The 19,238-nt window shown below is 33.1% G+C and overlaps 3 protein-coding genes and 2 non-coding genes across 5 annotated transcripts; 1 reads left to right on the forward strand and 4 right to left on the reverse strand.

The window, feature by feature from the left end:
• The first annotated feature begins 367 nt into the window (after window positions 1–367).
• On the forward strand, window positions 368–7,532 carry LOC141343106 (uncharacterized). Its single transcript, XM_073847702.1, has 14 exons — window positions 368–490; window positions 1,161–1,313; window positions 2,101–2,187; window positions 2,303–2,359; window positions 2,452–2,535; window positions 3,891–3,953; window positions 4,084–4,170; window positions 4,280–4,339; window positions 4,467–4,553; window positions 5,538–5,654; window positions 5,739–5,819; window positions 6,884–6,997; window positions 7,164–7,300; window positions 7,395–7,532. Exons 2-13 carry the CDS (start codon window positions 1,178–1,180, stop codon window positions 7,283–7,285), a joined length of 1,095 nt encoding a protein of 364 aa, XP_073703803.1. The 5' UTR covers window positions 368–490; window positions 1,161–1,177; the 3' UTR covers window positions 7,286–7,300; window positions 7,395–7,532.
• On the reverse strand, window positions 7,337–12,829 carry cfap418 (cilia and flagella associated protein 418). The gene is made up of 6 exons (XM_073847703.1): window positions 12,413–12,829; window positions 12,063–12,159; window positions 11,872–11,930; window positions 11,699–11,764; window positions 10,687–10,782; window positions 7,337–8,078 (listed from the first exon to the last, which is right to left on the reverse strand). The coding sequence occupies exons 1-6, from the start codon at window positions 12,556–12,558 to the stop codon at window positions 7,919–7,921; spliced, it is 624 nt and encodes a 207-aa protein (XP_073703804.1). The 5' UTR covers window positions 12,559–12,829; the 3' UTR covers window positions 7,337–7,918.
• On the reverse strand, window positions 12,777–12,858 carry trnas-aga (transfer RNA serine (anticodon AGA)). Its single transcript has one exon. It is a non-coding gene; the product is annotated as a tRNA-Ser (tRNA).
• A 1,278-nt stretch (window positions 12,859–14,136) lies between these two features.
• Window positions 14,137–14,208, reverse strand: trnae-cuc (transfer RNA glutamic acid (anticodon CUC)). Its single transcript has one exon. It is a non-coding gene; the product is annotated as a tRNA-Glu (tRNA).
• Window positions 14,209–15,880: 1,672 nt separating this feature from the next.
• On the reverse strand, window positions 15,881–19,092 carry mettl6 (methyltransferase 6, methylcytidine). Its single transcript, XM_073847578.1, has 5 exons — window positions 18,557–19,092; window positions 18,353–18,487; window positions 16,536–16,706; window positions 16,283–16,424; window positions 15,881–16,181 (listed from the first exon to the last, which is right to left on the reverse strand). The coding sequence occupies exons 1-5, from the start codon at window positions 18,821–18,823 to the stop codon at window positions 16,024–16,026; spliced, it is 873 nt and encodes a 290-aa protein (XP_073703679.1). The 5' UTR covers window positions 18,824–19,092; the 3' UTR covers window positions 15,881–16,023.
• Between the last annotated feature and the right edge of the window lie 146 nt (window positions 19,093–19,238).

A 19,238-nucleotide genomic window follows, 5' to 3' on the forward strand; every position in this document is an offset into this window, starting at 1 on the left:
TCTTAGAACTAAATGAAATGGAACTGAGCAAATAGAGCTGAGCTACAACAAATAGACTTGTAGTTAGTTTTATCATTGTTTTAACTCTTAGGGCATCTCTGCGTATGACTTCAACACTGAGTTTTTAAACATACTGTATTGTTATAAACTTCAAAGGAGTTCTCGGCCAATTTCTGTGTGCATTCAGTGTATTCCATTCAAATAACAGGAATTTCTTTTTTTTTTTTTTTTAAACATGAAGAACGTCAAACCTTTTGTGAACTATTAACTCATTCTTTTGATATTAGCAACAATACAAAAGCTTAAGGCAACGGCTTAGTGCTGCATGGGGAAGTTTAAGCCGTTCTTTTTCATTCTTTGCCAACAGAATGTGTAATTTACCAACATTATAGTAATTCCCACACAAGCCTTGAGTACCAGTCCAATATACAGATAGGAGTCTACAACACACAATCTTCTGCCCCAGCTGCCACCGCGGGTCATCAGTACGGTTTGTACTGCTATTGCCTTTTATTTAATGCTAATGACTGATTATTCATTTTTAGTATTTATTATATAATACATATATTAATAAATATATTTCAGAGTATGGTCTGCTGTCATACAGTTGAACCTAAATTTATTCAGACACCTTCAACATTTCTCACATTATCACTGTTTATTCGTTATAGTTTAGAAAATGGTATTAAAATATGACAAGAACTCAGAGTTAAACTGTCAGAACAAATTCATCTTGATAATCTGAATAATTTTTGGTCACAAATTTTTACTGGTAGTCCATTGTATAAGGAATTTTAGGGTATAATATATCACAGTTTACTTTATTTTGCTATCCTCACTTACTTAAATGATTTATAGTGTCCTGAACCCTGTAGTAAAAAAAAAAAAAATCCAAAATTATATATAATGTCTGAATAATTGTTGGTTTAACTGTATTTAGTTTTAGCCCATATATATATATATATATATATATATATATATATATATATATATATTCACAGAATATGAATTTAAAATATTAAAAGTTATTCAATTTAAAAAAACTGGGTCTGTAATTATGATATACATAAACAGCTAAAAAAGTATGTATTCTGTTCTGTAATTTCTGTAATGTTCTTAGATTTTAAATAAAAGAGTACATTTTGTTTTTCATTCCTCAGAAAGTCTTGGCCCGAGAATGAGCTCAAACTATGTCCGCAAATTCAGCAAGAGAAGAAATCGACCCACTCACAACTCTGACAGCTCCGGTGATTCAGACTATGAACATCACAACAGCGATCGACCACAAAGACTACATCTAAACAACTCACCAAGTACGCTGGCTTTAGCAGACACAAATATCAGTTAAAAAATATATAATCAGATATAATAATTAAAATTTACACAGATATATCTGGCTTAATTGCACAAGCCATTTTTACATAAAACAGTCTGTGAGTGTCGGTGGAGGAAAGTAGTTTCTTTTTATACTTTAAGTTCACATTAAACTTAAATTCATCTACATTAGAGAGGCCTTTCAGACACAAAACACTACACTTGTTGAGCATAATTTACGCTTCTGACATCTTCCTTATGAAAGTTTGAAGCTGTTTTGAATGTGAAGAGACAATAAAGGTAATGACACAGAAAATAGGGCGAAATATCATGGTGATCATAATGAATCAACATCAACTAAGATGCACACTACCATTCAAAAGGTTGAATTGTTACAATTTATAATAAGTTTTCTATTTCTGATGCTGATTTGCTGCTCAAGAAACATTTATTATTATTATCGATGCTAAAACACATTTGTGTTGCTTAATAACTTAACTTAAGGAAACTGATTAATTTTTTAACCATTTTTTGTAACAATGTAAAAGTTCTTAGTGTCACGCTTCATAAATTTTACACATCCATGCTGAATAAAAAAATCTTACTGACCACAAAGTTTTGAACGGTAGTAGACAAAACAAAATAATCCACTAGTTTCTATGTTTTAGCATTGTAGACATATCACATATTCTTGTAAGAATTCAAGGCTCTGCATTAAATGATAAACAGGGACTTATGAGGAACCACATTTAATATGTATGAATTCTTCTTCGCTCCGTCTAGCAGGAGATGTCAATGACGTAGACAGTACGTGCTCGGGAGAAAGACGTGTACACAGTGTGGAAATCAACATGGACACCATCCAAAAGCCAGGTATGCACAAATAAATCATAATCACATTCATGGGATTTAACTCTCACCACCTAAAATTGATCATTTATATCGGGAATAAAACACTGATGTTTAATTTTGTTTTTTGGTTATGAAGGTGAAAACCCTCCACTGACACCACTGTCTTTTGGGGCCCCAGGTGCCCACAGGCAAGGTACATGGATTTCATGTAAGAGTATTTGTTCAAATTTTAATAAGTAAATAAATCGGAAATGTATACATTGTTCTTTCTCCTATACACTGCAGTAGATATGAATGATACAAGCAGTACTTCTTCTGGAGAGTTCTATGAAAACACAAAGACTGACACGGACAACATTCTCCAGTCACGTATGCATAAATAAATCATATTTTAGGTTCATTTTATATGTTGATTTACCTTTATTTGATTAATCCAAAGATAATCTGTCTAAATGTATGTGCCATAATACTGATAAAACATTATGAATATTTAGTAACACTTTACAATGAGGTCCCATGAGTTCATATGGACCTTTCTCATATTTCCGGGTTTCACAAGTCATCATAGTTGGGTAAAATCTGAAAGCAGTGAATGGGAGAGTACCACAAATATATTTTTTGCTAGCTCCACAATAGTAAAAGGAAATAATTTGACAGAGACAGACATCGGCAGTCAGAAAAGAGAACAATGTCAAATTTATTGTAGTTTTTTGTAACTTGATTAAAAAGTGATATAATACAATGAATAGTGTTATAAATGCACATTTTAAAAAAAAATCTAAAATATGAACAAATTCAATGATTTATGATGATAATGACAGTTAAAACACGTCATCACAGTCTTGTGAAAAGGCTCCATTAGTTGATGCATTACAACTTTGGGCAATAAGCAGTTTTTTCAGCAATACAGTATTTATCTCTGGAAACATTAGTTAATACAAATACAACTGTTCATTGTTAGTTCATATAAGCTCATGTTCTTTAGATAGCATTTTTAAAATTGTAATTAATTTATTAATAAACATTGACATTAGCCAGTTTCGGACAGTAATTGTTTCTCATGGGGACGCAAGCTATTTTCAACATTTACAGGGGATAGTCTGTGATTTTATTGCCGTCCAAATCCTGAATGTCTATTTTTCTCCCACCATCCGCATAAAAATCCCTGGCTGAGTTTTGACAAACACCAAGTTTGTGTGGTATTTTAAATGTAGTCCGAATCCACACCTCTGCGATTACAAGAAGAAATTGATTCAGAATTCACTGCTTAAATCCTTTTGAACCACTGTACAGTTATACTTTTTTTGTCATTTGAATGCATAATTATTACTGAAATGCTGGTATTTACAAGAACAATATTTCATAACTGCTCCTCCACAGCCAGTGGGAGCTGTTAATAACAAAAAGAAAGAGTTGAAAAGTTGAAATGGGTCATTATTATGGCATTATTATCACTTCTCCACTGTGAATAAATCACCATTCGAAACCATGAGTTTTACCACTGAGGTGCCATGTAAATTTATTTTTACAGACGTCCACATGAGAAAAAATTACTGTCCGAATAGGGTAATTTAGCCGTATTTTTCATTGTTAGTTAATGTTAACTAACGTAGTTAACTAGTCTAAGCAAATGGAAGCTTATTGTAAAGTTTTACCGATTACTTTTATTGTTATTGTGAATATTTATTAAATATTCATATTTGAACATTTTTTACATTATGAAGCACTTCAAGAAAAGTTACCACTGACACTCGGTGACCATCACTTACCTGGAACTGACAGTAAAGGTAAAGAGCTGTTTTAACACTGATGAAACATCAGATTTGTTATGTTTTTCCATCTAAGAAAGTGCATTTTAAAATAGTATTTTTAATAAGGAAATAAACTCCAGATTTGTGAACCCTCTTTTGCCTCTAGGAGTAGATGTGAATGATTCAAGCAGTACATCGTCCGGCGAATTCTATCAAAACACAGAGACTGACACAGACTACAATTTCATGCCACGTGTGTAAAAATTAAATATACATTTGGTTAATTTAATTCAAGTATTCATTCCGGAGAGAGCATATCTGAGTTTATCCACTAATATTTGATCTTTTTTCCTCTAATGAAGGTGAGGAAAGTCCATCATTGCATGAAAAGTCACCATTTGCACCAAATTCTGACAGTCAAGGTAAAGCTCTGATTTAAAACTCTTGATGAAAGCCCAAATTGTAAAGATTTCATCTACATTTAAAGTTAAAGAGTATCTAGTTGTAGGGAAATAAATTTTACATTTATGAATTCTCGTTTGTCTTCAGCGGTGGATATGAATGATTCAGACAGTACATCTTCTAGCGAGTGCTATCAAAACACAGAGATCGACATGGACAACATTCATCAGTGTGGTAGGTTCACATAAATCATTTAAAGGAGACCTATTATGCCAATTTTTACAATATGTAATATAAGTCAGGTGTTCCCAGAATGTATCTGTGAAGTTTCAGTTCAAAATACGCCACAGATAATTTATCACTTTGAAAATGCTAATTTTGAGTGAAAGCAGAAACACGCTGTTTTCGTGCATATCACTTTAAAAGCAATTGAGCTGCTGCTCCCCGTTGCCTTTTCCAGAATATAGATGTGCTTTTACAGCTTGTACGTCAGATATTCTGTCTGGTTTTGATTATCATGTCTATTGCTCTGAAGTCATGTGTTTTAAACCATATTAGTTTGACCTTGAGTATACATATTCAAAGCATGTGCACAGAAAGTGTCTGTGAGTTCTTTCATGTCTTATTGTGCTTAAACTGTTAAATACATACACTTTATAATAAAAACAGTCTGTGAAGGTAAACAGCTGGGAAAGAAATCGCATGTTTATATGTGACCCTGGACCACAAAACCAGTCTTAAGTCGCTGGGGTATATTTGTAGCAATAGCCAAAAATACATTGCATGGGTCAAAATTTTTGATTTTTCTTTTATGCCAAAAATCATTAAGAAATTAAGTAAAGTTCATGTTCCATGAAGATTTTTTGTAAAATTCCTACTGTAAACATATCAAAATGTAATTTTTGATTTGTAATATGCATTGTTAAGAACCTAATTTGGACAACTTTAAAGGTGATTTTCTCAGTCTTTTTGATTTTTTTGCATCCTCAGATTTCTGATTTCAAATAGATGTATCTCAGCCAAATATTGTCCTATCCTAATCAAACCATACATCAATAGAAAGCTTATTTATTGAGCTTATATGATGTATAAATCTCAGTTTTGTCAAATTTAACCTTATGACTGGTTTTGTCGTCCAGGGTCACATATTAGATCTGAGCCTATATTTCAGTGAGGATTCATTCAGTCAGCTAAACCTCATATATCTGTTTTCTCTAGAAGACGAGGAAAGCCCATCACTTCCTGAGAAGTCACTACAGGCACCCCACAGTGCTCAGATGACAGGAAACACTGCTGGTTACAGTGGCTCTCATATACCTATCACCCACAGTCAAGGTGTGTATTTTACCTAACAATGTGAAAATATTGACAACAGTGTACTTTGATGAGAAAATGCGTGAATTCTTCTGTGCTTGGCAGATGGGAATGATTCAGATAGTACTTCATCAGAAGAGTGTTATCAGAACACAGAGATTGATGAAAACGCCTTGCATCATTATGGTATGAATGAAACATATTAAGACAATACAAGACAATATTAACATTTTAAGACAAGTACATTTTTCTAATTTAATACAAATATTTCCATTATAATGATATCAACAGCAGAAATTCAAAGTTTGATTAGTGACCCAGTAATGGTGCAAAATCTTTAATATTGCTACTTTATTTTGCTGTAACATTTCTTTGTTTTAAATAAATGTTTCAATATTTTCATGTTTAAATTACACTACTAAAATTTGGGTTCAGTAAGAAATTTATTAATTACATTTTTATGGTGAAGGATTGCTGCCACACACATATTCTTTTTTCCACTTAATTATGTCATAGTAATGAGATGTTATGTCATTAAAACAACATTAAACTATTTTTTTCTTGTAATAACATCATAAAATGATACGTTTTTAACTGTTTAATTGTATTATTTTTTTATTATTTAATTATTTCATTTTGTTTAAGACACTTAAAAGTGAAAAGCTAAATTTATATATAGAAATGATAGACATAAAATCTTATTACAAAAAAAATGTGTATGGCAGCAATGCGTCACCATATTTTTATGACATGTATGTCATTATTACGAGAAAACAATTGTCATTAATTTTTTTTATAATTGTTGTTTTAACATATCTTGTTATTAAGAGAAAAAGATGCCATTTCAACGACATAACATCTCGTTATTATTACAACATAATTGAGTGGAAAAAATAATATGTGGCAGCAATGCGTCACTGTAAATTTCATTCTGCATCAATGCTGCAATTTATTTATTGTTCCTTTTCTTTTTATTACATAATTCTGAAAAAAAAATTGCATTATGTTTTCCAAAAATGCAGCAAAGAAGCATAATATAATAATTTTTAAGGATCGTGCAAGTTAAATTTTTTAATCCATTAAAAAAAAGTTGTAATATTCTGAATAAATGTTACCCCCCCCCCCTCTCCCAACCCAAGAAATCTAACATATCTTTTTACATTTAACTCTTTAAAGAACCTTTTAAACAACATAATTAAAAAGAAATATCTAAAAACAAGTAACTAAAATGTTTCTCTTGTTTTTGGAAGGTGAGGAAAGCCCATCACTTCCTGAGATGTCTTTTCAGAATCCCCACATTGCACAGATGACAGAAAGTACTGACAGTTACGGAGACCATCATATACCTAGAAACCTCAGTCAAGGTACCGCTTGTACTTAACCGTGTGACAGTGTTTTTTCACTCGGAGAGCTTCCTTTCTGAACTCCTTTGAACCTGGATGTTTTGTTCAGCAAACCTGAACCTTACAGCAAGCAGTATTAGTGTGCAAGTAAAACATAAAAAACTGACAATTTTTTTTTACATTTTAGAAATGGATAACAGCAGCACAGCATCAGAGGCATCATATGTTAATGTACCACCTAAAAATGAGAGGGAAGACCATTCTGCTGCGTCGTCAGAGAGTGACTATGATGAACCTGACAACTGGTGAGATTTTTCTGAGCAGGTAAAGTATAAAAATGTTCAAAAACACAAAACGTCATTCTTTTAATTCTTCATTCTCTTTATTCTGTGGACAATGATGTGCATTTATTATTTAGAACAGATGATTCACAACCATACGTCCCTGAAAACCAAGGAATGTAACAGACGGGCCCTTGCAATACCTGAGTGTTTCTTAAAGAATATTCTGGAAGAACAGAAAAAAATCTACATTGTATATTTTATAATAAACATTCCAAACAATGATCAACCATTCTACTATTAACCTCACAGATAGATCTCATTCTTTTTTGATTCTCAATTGTGCAAAGTGTCTAAAAATGTAGAATATTTGTATATGTTGCAGCCTTTTTATTATTCAAAATAATAGAGTCTACATAATAGAAAGCAGCCACAGTGCTTCACCATTCTAAGGGAGAATGCAGCGTCAACAATAACTTCAGACAAAAAAAAAAAAACAACAGAGAAGAAAACAAAACGTTCTTTTTGTTATCCAGCTCCACAAACTGCACAAAGCTAATTTTGAAAATGGCCAGCATTCTCTTTTGTGAGGAGGAGAGCATGCAACACTTGCTGGTGGACACAGATAAGATTTCAGAGGAGAACTGTTGCAGACCCGTGCTCATACTTTGTGTTTGCCACAAACCCACTTTAGCTGCTGTTGTTCCCTCAGGTCTGAGAGCACCACGGTCGAGTGCCAGCTGCACTGACAGGCGTACGCACGCCCACCCTTTTTCCTTCTCAGTTTGACTTTTAGCTTGTGATAGTCCGGCATGTTATTCCTAAAGAAGAGGAAACATGAGAAGCTTAGTGAGGATTTGAATATATTTCTGTACTTGTAGTTCACAGATGTCCAATTCAGCCTGGAGCGATCCAGCACGCAGTTGGCTCACAGCTTTATTTTATTACCACATTTTTTGTATTTACAACCTATTGTGTAGAATGAATTGTAAAAGCTATTATCTTGTGTGTGGGTCTGCTTCTCTTGCGTCAAACTCATGCTGGAAGTTTTGAACGAGCAAACGTATAAGAAACTTCTAAAGTCCTCTGGTTAACCTGGACTCATTTTACCCTAGGAACAAAATAATAATAATAAGGATAATAATGCTATATATGAAAATGTAAAAAATCAAAAACACAATAAAAAAATATTGTTTATATTTGCACAGAAGACGGATGCTATTTTTAAGGACCATATTTCATTTAGAATTCTATAATTTTTTCCCCAAAATAATAAAGCACATTTCAGTGGACGCCCGTTTACACCACTGAATAAAAAAATACAAAAGGTTATTGCTTTTTATGACTTTAATCCTCAGCATTGTGAAATATATACTCAATTATATATAATCAGATATATAATCAGAATTGCAAGTTTATATCTCACGATTCTGACTTTTTTTCCTCACAAATGTGAGTTTGTATCTCACAATTCTGACTTGTTTTTTGCAATTCTGATTATTTTTCTGCAATCTTGACTTTTTTTCTCAGAATTGTGAGATATATACTGACTCATATATAATATAAAGTCCAATTTTGAGGGGGAAAAAGACTGATGTTCTCAGAATTGCACGTTTATCTCACAATTCTGACTTTTTTCTCACAGTTCTGATTATTTTCCTGCAATTTTGACTTTTTTCTCAGAATTGTGAGATATATACTCACTCATATATAATATAAAGTCCAATTTTGAAGGGGAAAAAAGACTGATATGTTCTCTTGCGTGTTTATCTCACAATTCTGACTTTTTCTTGCAAACGCAAGTTTACATCTTGCATTTCTGACTTTTTTCTCAGAATTGTGAAATATAAACTCGAGTTCTGTTTTTTTTTCTTGCAATTGTGAGTTTACATCTCACAAATAAACTCAGAAGTTTATATCTCACAATTATAATTTTTTTTTTTTGCAATTGCGAGGTAAAAATTCTTTATTCTGACTTTTTTCTTGCAAATGCAAATTTGTCTCACAATTTTGAGTTTATATCTCACAAGTCTGGCTTTTTTTCTTGCAACTGTTATAAAGTTATAAAGTCTAATTTTGAGGGAGAAAAAAGACTGATATGTTCTCAGAATTGCGATTTTATATCTCACAATTCAGACTTTTTCCTCGCAATTGCATGATACAAACACAGTTCTGACTTTTTTTCTCAAAATTGCGAATTTATATCTCGCAATTCTGAATTGTCTCACAATTCGGACTTTTTTCTTAGAATTGTGAGTTATAAAGTCAGAATTGTGCCATATAGACTCTCAATTGTGAAAAATTAAGTCAGAATTGCGTGATATAAACTCGCAAATGTGAGTTATAAAGTAAATAATCTCGCAATTCTGACTTTATTTCTCAGAATTGAAGTTTCTTTATAACTTTTTTTAATTCAGTGACGAAAACAAGTTTCCATAATTTTTTTTTTTCTTAAACAAAAAAGAAAAAAAAGAAAAAAGATTTCTGGGATTTGAATACAAGAACTATTAGTACAAAAACCCAGTGCATATGAGAAAGCTCAAAGGTCCTGTGTTTACCATGAATGTTTTGTTTGAAATTTGAAGACCCAATGAACACATGGTTTATTTTTCAAGCTAAATGTCCTTGGAGTCTTTGCTTCCTTTGCAGACAGTCTGCAACTATTGTAGATGGTCAAAAAGTCCTGAAATGGACTGTCAACCATCAAGTATTTTGAAGAGATAATACTTTAGAAGCATGAAGGTTTCTTTCTATGCTATTCTATCTCTTATGTTAAACTAATGCATGTAATACAAGTGTCACATGCAATACATGCAGCAACAATCCTGAACAGATGGTTTCTTGATGAGCTGATTTATCACCTGTTTGAAGCCTGAAGTTCAAGTTTCTAAAGCTTCATTGAGAAATTCCAACCACATTCTCTGCCAATTAAAGTTGCAAGCTTGAACATCGTTAAAACTCAAAGACCCTTTAACTTAAGAGCTTGGCTGTGTTTGAGCATGCAGCAAAGTGCATCATGGCCTAAATACGGAAGATAACAACATAAAAGACATGGTGCGAATGATTCACTGTCTGTTTGATGCTAAAGTTGAGTGAGAGGCTGCAAGACACAGCCCTGAAGATAATAAGGAAATGACGCAGTCCGGTGGAAAACAGGGTTCACGCTAAAAAGGTGGCGTGTTGCGCTGTTGAACACTTGTCTGAAATTGTTTATCAGCCCGTCCAAATTTAATAAAGCTTATCTGTAAGAAGGCAACATGATGACTTTAACAAAGACATCATTAACTGCAAACATGCTGATGCTGTGCAAAAACAAGCCGGCCTGAGGCAGTCTAAGGATATCAATGAATTGATAATGAATGAAGAAACTGCTACATCTGCTATAGTGTGTGATACATGGATCAATGCTGCCCCCTTCTGATACTTGACCTGAAAAATAAATAATCGCAGGATGAGTCCCACGCCTGGTCATCAAACATGATTATGCCGAAATCGCATGACGTACATCTTAAACGGTTGCAGGCCCTTCAAAAAACAAGACCACAGTCAGAATAAACACATAGCTAAGTAAATCTACCAAGACTTAAGCAAGAGTAAGTAAGATTTTTTATGTTTTTTTTTAAAGAAGTTTCTTCTGCTCACCAAGACTGCGTTTATTTGATCCATAGTACAGCAAAAACAGTAAAATTCTCTATTTGAATATATTTTAACATTTTAAAAAGCTAAATTTTAAGCATCATTACTCCTGCCTTCAGTGTCACATGATCCTTCAGAAATCACTGTAATATGCTGATTTGCTTTTCAAGGAACATTTTTTATGCTAATTATCAATATTTAAAACAGTTAAGATAGAAAGACAGTGTTTATCTGAAATAAAAAGCTTTTGTAACACACTATACGAGTCAGTATATTTTTTTTGGGGGGAGAAAGAAATTATAGAAATTAATACTATTATTTATCAAGGATGCTTTCAATTGATCAAAAGTGATGATAAAGACATTTATAATGCTACAAAAGATTTCTATTTCAGGTAAATGCTGTTCTTCTAAATTTTCTATTCATCAAAGAAACCTGAAACAATTCTACTCAGCTGATTTCAAGATTTCAACATGCTTTTTGAGCAGCAAATCAGAATATTAAAATGCTTTCTGAAGGATCATGTGACTGGAGTAATGATGCCAAAAATCCAGCTTTGAAACCACAGGAATAAATAACATTTTGAAATATATTTAAATAGAAAACAGTTATTTTAAATAGTAAAAATATTTCAAAACCTTACTGTTTTTGCTGTACTTTGGATCGAATAAATGAAGGCTTGGTGAGCAGAAAAGACTACATAAAAAATCTTGGTGACTTGGTAATATTGTGCTCATTGGAATATTATTAAAATATACTTGTGGCCCTCAAATCCAGAAAAAGTTGATTTGGATGTAATTTTCACCTTTGAGAAACGCTGGTTCCAATACCGTGTGGTACAGAGCTTCCACCAAGAAACACAGGGCAACATCTGATTGAAAAGAAGTGAGAGTTAATAACAGTTGTCCCATGTTTGAAAGGTTCCATTTCACCTATAAAACTTCTACAGGCATGTTTGGATGAAAACTAAAAACTTACTTCTTGGACAATGTCTCAGAATATGAATCGCTTGTGGTTGTCTTTGCTGCAGTGGGTTCCTGTGAGTTTATGAACAATTTTACAGATGCTTATCATACACTGTAAACAATAACTGGCAATATCAAACTGGAAAACGTATGTTTACTTTGTTCTGATCATTATAAGGTTTTGTCCAGTTATATCTGACTTACATGAGTGCTAATGGGTTGATAGTCATCATCCAGTATTTCCTGCAGCATAGCGTCAATATCATCATTGTCGTGTTGAGATCTTTTGCATCCTTGTTTCCTGTAAACAGTAAAAATGGCGATGTATACATTTTAAGTTAGCCATGTGTAACTGTTTTGTTAACCTCATGGTAAACCTTTTTAGCATTTTAGTCAGGCTGGTAACATACATTATTCATACATCTAACTTAACTTACACCGTATTAAAAATGTTTGACTATGACTGTATATGTAAAGGTTTTACTTTTATCTTTGTTTTTAAATCTGCTTTTGTAGCTACGTTAGCTCGGGTGCTAATCTCGCTAGCCTACTACCTTGATTGTTTCTTGTCCTCGGGATTCACACATTTTTGGTCCGCTTGTCTTAAAGCATACGTTGATTGTTTGGACAGAGACGTGCTGCAACAAAACTTTGATTCGACTTCATCAAGTAAATCATCCAAATCATCCGCCATGATCATCCGGTGGAGAACGCCACGTTTGTTACCATAGAAACGTGTGTGTGGATTTTTTTTTTTTTTTTTTTTTTTTTGCTATCCTCTCAGAAATGCGTAATATAACTAGTCAGCTTATACAAAATCAAGTTTACTTTCATGTTAAACAATATTAACATGCTCTGGAAGCTGAGCTAACGCTTCCGGTTACATAGTCTATGTAAGCTCCAAAACGGAAAATGATTCGTTGTCGGCAGGATTCGAACCTGCGCGGGGAGACCCCAATGGATTTCTAGTCCATCGCCTTAACCACTCGGCCACGACAACTCACATGCTTATACCTCTTTGAGGTCGAACACTTTTTTTCTAAATGAAAAAGTAGACGAAATCTGAATGACTATATATTATGTATAAATATAACGAAATATTTGGCTACAGTCAATTTTACAGATGCGCAGAAGAAAATAAACACACTACATTTATCTTTTGAGTGTGTTTTCTTGTGGAGGAATAGGAGTGACCATTTTTAAATGTGCATTTAAAACCATGTGTTATTATTCATTTACTATTTTATTGTTTTACGTTGAACATTGCTTTTAAACATGTCTAGTTGTTTTTCTATTTAAAATGATTTAGTTTATTTTATTTAAAACACGAAACCAGCCGAAAAAGCATGAAAATAAAATAAATCACGGTAGTAATATCTTTACCACAGTGAATTTCACTCACTTAACAGCAGGGGGTTCCAAAATCTCAAAAATACACCAAACCACAGTCGCTTTAAAATCGCAAAGATCGAAAAAGATGCATTCGAGTGGCTTAAAGTTTCAATTAATTTGTCTGCTCAGTTTTCTAAAAATGATATAATGTTTGGTTTGATAGTGGAGGATGTAATTTTTACTGAATACTATTTTTATATCCATAAACGTAAGTGCCTTAAAACAAAGCAATTGTTTTCTGTTTTTTCAAAAGGAATTTTGGTTGTTCTGTAAATCTGTTAGACTCTTAAAATGTAAAAATGGAAGAAGACTGTATAGTTTATTGAAAGGATTTAAACTATTAGAAGACCCTAATTCTCTAATTTTTTGTTCTATCTTTTTTCTTCCTTTATTTTTATTTTCTTTTGTTATGTTTGTTTTTTTAGTTTATTGTTCAATTAATGTGTGCTCTGTTTTTCAGGATCTTATTATGATCTTGTATTGCCTTGTTGTTTTTGTATTTTCTTGCAATAAAAAAAAATCGAAAAAGAAAAAAATATGGTGATTGTCCATCATTTGGTGATTGGATAGAGATAAGCAGAACTGAAAGTGATCTTGCAGGCCTTTAGGCAGAATAAATGAGTCCGATCACACTTTAACAAAGAGGTCTGTCGTTTCACCGGTATATCAGCATTTTGTTTAAAAAAAATGAAAAACTAGAGATGAGTCGTTTACAAAAAAATAAATAAACACCATGCATTTATAAAATAAATACACTGAATTTTCTGTTTTAATTCTGACCTTAAATAGAAATCCATAACCTGATAATGTGTTCTTTCGTTTTATTTGTTTTCTCCTAGACTGGACCTCACAAATGCAAAGTATTCGCAAGTAGAAAAACAACTTGTTCCCTGACCGGGAATCGAACCCGGGCCGCGGCGGTGAGAGCGCCGAATCCTAACCACTAGACCACCAGGGACTGGTTTAACCTGTGTTTATATGTGTGACCAAATATGCAAAGCTATAGTTGGTATAATTATAGATATGGACGGACCGTTATACGTAAGCCGTCCGCCATATTGGAGCGGTCAAAGCAAAGAACTTCTAAGAACTTGTTGACTATACACTTTGACCTAGTTATACGCATGTATGAATATCTGTATCTGCAATAGGCTTCACCGTTGATTTTGCTAAACTATCACTATACAACAAGACGAAGCCATTAGCTAACATGACATTTAGATACTATAGTTTAAAAGCCTGTAATACATAATAAAAACACATTCTTACCTGTAAAAATGTATCCAATTTCTTCAGGAATTTAAATATAGGCGGTTTTTACAACCAGAGGCTGCACAATGTAACTTATTATAAACGTTGACGTGTCTAGAGCAGTCTAATGTGGCAACTACCTATCCACCTTATTTTTTAATGTGGAAGTAAGCTTAACTAAGTGCAGTGAATGGTAAAACTGTTTGCACTACAAACTATTGTGTTCATAATTAAGATAATGCATTAAAATAACATGGTAAGACACACAGATTTACAGTATCAAGCAGCAAAACAAACAGTTTTGTACAGATAAAAATGTCTGTGTCCGCTCTTATGGGAAAAATAAGGTGGATGCATGTCTACAACTTTGCACTCTACAATAAACAAGAAAATGTCCAGCACACCACTCACTACTTTGCATGTTATTCTCAAGTCTGAAATGAAGAAATCCACCAAACAATCTGGTGCACAAAAATGATTGATTCCATGTCAGACGGGTGGGGGTTAAAAAGCTTTGTTAATTCACAGATTTTGTTTAAAATTTGTTCAAAGTTTTCAAAAGTTATATATCTTTGAATATGAAAATAAATGCCACAATTAAAGAATAGCAGCAATAACAAGAATCACATTTTTAATGACTGTTAATTCCATTAATGTAATTTTGATTAAAAATAAACATAATTCCCAATTCCAAGTTGTCAATAATTAAATCATTTGTCAATCTGATCAAATAAAGTGTAATTATAGTCTAATTAATCAAATTAGAATTAAAGTCAAAGTTGAATTAAAGATCTAAGTCCAATTCAAAGCTAAATTCTGAGAAATCTGAGAGAAGTAAGTCTACTAGAAACATTAGACTGTCTAGGTGCACCCAGTATAAAAGTAAAAGATAGAGAGTGGAGAGAAAGTGTCAAGTCTCCGATCTGCAAGGGGTGCAGGGTTAGCACTTCTTATACCCTAAAACCAGACAGTACAGGAAGTCGATAGGTCGCTTATATGTCTAATTTTAATTAAGAACGCATTCCTCATGTCTCAGCTCGTGAACAAAGGCGTTATTAATTTGCATGTTTGCCCACCAACCCAAACTTTAAAAAGGCACATTTACTAAGAAGTACTTCTTGTTCTAAGAACATCGGTCAGTGTCTGAGTTGATGATAGATATGACAAAATGTACGAAAATAACGTATCTACACAGCAACAGCATACAGTCTCAAAAGGTCAGTCAGGGTAAAACTGTTAGGGCATTGAATACATATTCTCAAAAAGATTAATAATGATATAAATATAATAATTCATAAGACTTTTCATAATACAGTTAATAATAAATCTTAGATATGAATATGCAAATTCTTGTTAATTTCATAAAGTCGACATCACAATTAAAAAACAGATTTTATTTCATTATGAGATAGTAAGAACAACTTCTGATTGAAAATTGTGGTTATCTGAAGTGCAATAAATTAATGCATGACACTTTGAAAAATACATTTACAAAAATGTGCTAATCCTGCACCCCATTTATTTACACTGGTGATAATGATGGAACAGGTTTGCGAAATTTACTCTGCAGGAACACCCGGGGAACACATAGACCCTCTTTTTTATTCACAGTTTCTCTCAACACATACTCGTTCACAAGAGTCTCAAATCCTGCCTGTTGGAACAAATCAGCCAAGAACTCTATGAGAAAAACAGATGGAAAATAAAAAAAAGTTAGGAACAAAACAGTAACTTCAATGCAGTAAAATGGATAATTAAAAAGAAACAAATGCTGCACCGACCTTTTGAGAAGAAAAAGGAACGGGTCCCATCCTGTCTCACGTAGAAATTCTCACCCAGCTTATTGCCCGACTTAAACCTCAACATGGCATGATCATACAGTCCGTAGTCCCTGAAGAGGACAATACCTCCTGGTCTTAATACCTGTGAGTTTGTTTTGAAAGCAGAAATAAATTACTTCACAATACAAAGAAAGTGCATTATGCAAAAAAAACATTAAAAAATTACAGTCTCACAAAATGTGATCAGCAGTACCTTATAAATTTGTTCTAGTGCTTTCTGCATCTTGTCAGGATGAATTGCAGAGAGAACAAATATCAATGTGGCTACATCCACAGTCTCCACTTGTATGGTGGCTTGGAGATCGTCCTTAGTGAGGTCACATTGAAACGCAAGGCATTGCTCGGTGCAATACAAGGCATTTTGCTGCGGTAACAATGAATAATCATTACTAAAGAAGACAGAATGCACGCAAAACAATTAGCTTATGAATGTGCAACATTATAATATTGGAAAAAGGTTGACCAGATGGATGTAAGCTACCAGTCAAAAGATTTTTTTTAAAGAGTCTGTATTCATTTGATCCAAAATACAGCTAAAATAACTGTTACATTTTCAGCATCATTGATCATGTCTTCAGTGTCACATGATCCTTCAGAAATCATTCTAATAGGCTGATTTGCTGTTTAAGAAACATCTATTATTATTATTATTATTATTATTATCAATATTTAAAACAGTTGAGTATTTTTTTCCCAATTCTTTGATGAATAGAAAGATCCAAAGATCAGCATTTATCTGAAATAAAAAGCTTTTGTAACATTATACACTATACCATTCAAAAGCTATAGTCAGTATAATATTTTTGGGATATAAATTATATAAATTGTATTGAGCAAGAATGCTTTAAATTTATCAAAAGTGATGATAAAGACATTTGTAATGTTACAAACGATTTCAATTTTAGATAAATGCTGTTATTCTGAACTTTCTATTCATGAAAGAAACCTAAAAAAAAAATTCTACTTGGCTGTTTTCAACATAAAAATAATAAATATTTTTAAGCAGCAAATCAGAATATTAGAATGATTTCTGAAGGATCATGTGACTGAAGTAATAATGCTAAAAATTCAGCTTTGAAACCACAGGAATAAATTACATTTTTCAAAACATATTCAAATAGAAAGCAGTTATTTTAAATAGTAAAAATATGTCAATATTTTACTGTTTTGCTGTACTGGATCAAATAAATGCAGGCTTTGTGAGCAGAAGAGACTTATTTAAAAAACATTCAAAATCTGGTAGCGCAGGTTTTTAGGGAATAGTTTGAATAGTTCAATAACTAAAAAAATTGCTGAAAATGTACCCACCCTCAGTCCATCCACGATGTAAATGAGTTTGTTTCTTCATCAGGACAGATCCATTGGACTAGCTCACCAGTGGATGCTCTGAAGTGAATGGGTGCCGTAAGAATTAAAGTCCAAACAGCAAAAATTGTCTTAATTCACATTAAAATTAATCTCTTGTGAAGGAAAAAAAAAACAGCATGTTTGTCAAAACAAATCCACCATTAAGGCATTTCAACCTCAAACTGTTGCTTCTGGCCAAAATATCAGTCCATAACTGAATTTTCTCCTCTCACATCAAAAACATCAACATACTTGTTAAAAACAGTTTTGGACCATTTTCACTTGCTTAATTCTCTTCATTAAGACCAGACAACTTTTTATCATTATTATAGATAGAGGACTATTTTAGCCAAAAATAATGGTTTGAAGTTAAATATCTTGATGTATTTATTACAAACATGCAGATTTTCACATCACAAAACATTAAATGATAGACTGGAGTTGTGGATTACTTGTGCATTATTATGATGTTTTTATTAGCTGTCTGAACTCATTCTGACGGCACCCATTCACTCCAGAGGATCGGATTGGCGAGCAAGTGATGCTAAACTTCTTCAAATCTACACTTTGGTTGGCCTGAGGGAAAGTACATTTTAAGCTGATATTAATTTAGGGTACGCTATTACAATAAAGTAAGAGAAAACATAATTTTGTCACGTTTACCTTCACAAACTCAACAGCTCGAGGAGAGAAGTCACAGGCATAAATGAAGATATTTAGATCCTCTTCCAGAAGAGGGAAGATACAGTTTCCAACCCCACAGCCAGCCTCTAGTAACACCAGCTTTTGCCCCTGAGACTGAAAGAATAACATTAGTTTTAATTTACTTTCAAACGTGTTACAGCAAATGTATGCTATATCTCTTACCTCTCTGCATTTTTTCAGTTCATCAAACTCTCTGGTCGTCCAATGCCTGTCTTTGAAAAAGTTCGTCGTGTTTCTTTTATAAAACAAGTCCCAGTTTTTCTGAGCTTCCATTTCGAGTTTCTGCTGCTTGAAGTCCGATACCAAGACCCGGTCATTTTTGAGTTTCTCCAGCTCTTCTGGTGTCAGTGTCCTATCACTCAGACAAGTGGACTGATGGGGAAAAGCAGGACTGGATTCCAGCGAGTCTAACTCACCTGTTACTGACATGACTGTTTGAGCTGCCGAACTTTATGATTAAAACTAAGACGACGACGATTAAAAATAAAATGCTGTGAAGTTTGCGATCATAACAGTCACAGCACTTTATGTGTGATAAAATGTTACACGTACCACCTCAATGTTAAAACGCAAAAAAGGCGGTTTCAGGTACACACGTGTACTTAAACTACGCGAGCTAAATGACTAAGACTAAATTATTCACAAGTTTAATAAGAAACTCACTGTTTTAAAACGTCGCATGTTGTCGTTCCACTCAGCATCTGTCTAACTCGCGCTAAAATTGCGGTGATGAAGGAACGTAGTAACAGTCACTGCCACCTACTGGGCTGGATGAGACGCGCAAAGCGACCAGGTTAACCTTTGTGTTTGAGAAAATGATAAAACACTGTATTTATTGGCATCA

This window comes from Garra rufa, chromosome 9 (genome assembly GCF_049309525.1).
Source record: "Garra rufa chromosome 9, GarRuf1.0, whole genome shotgun sequence".
In the NCBI taxonomy this organism is placed as follows: Eukaryota; Metazoa; Chordata; class Actinopteri; order Cypriniformes; family Cyprinidae; genus Garra; species Garra rufa.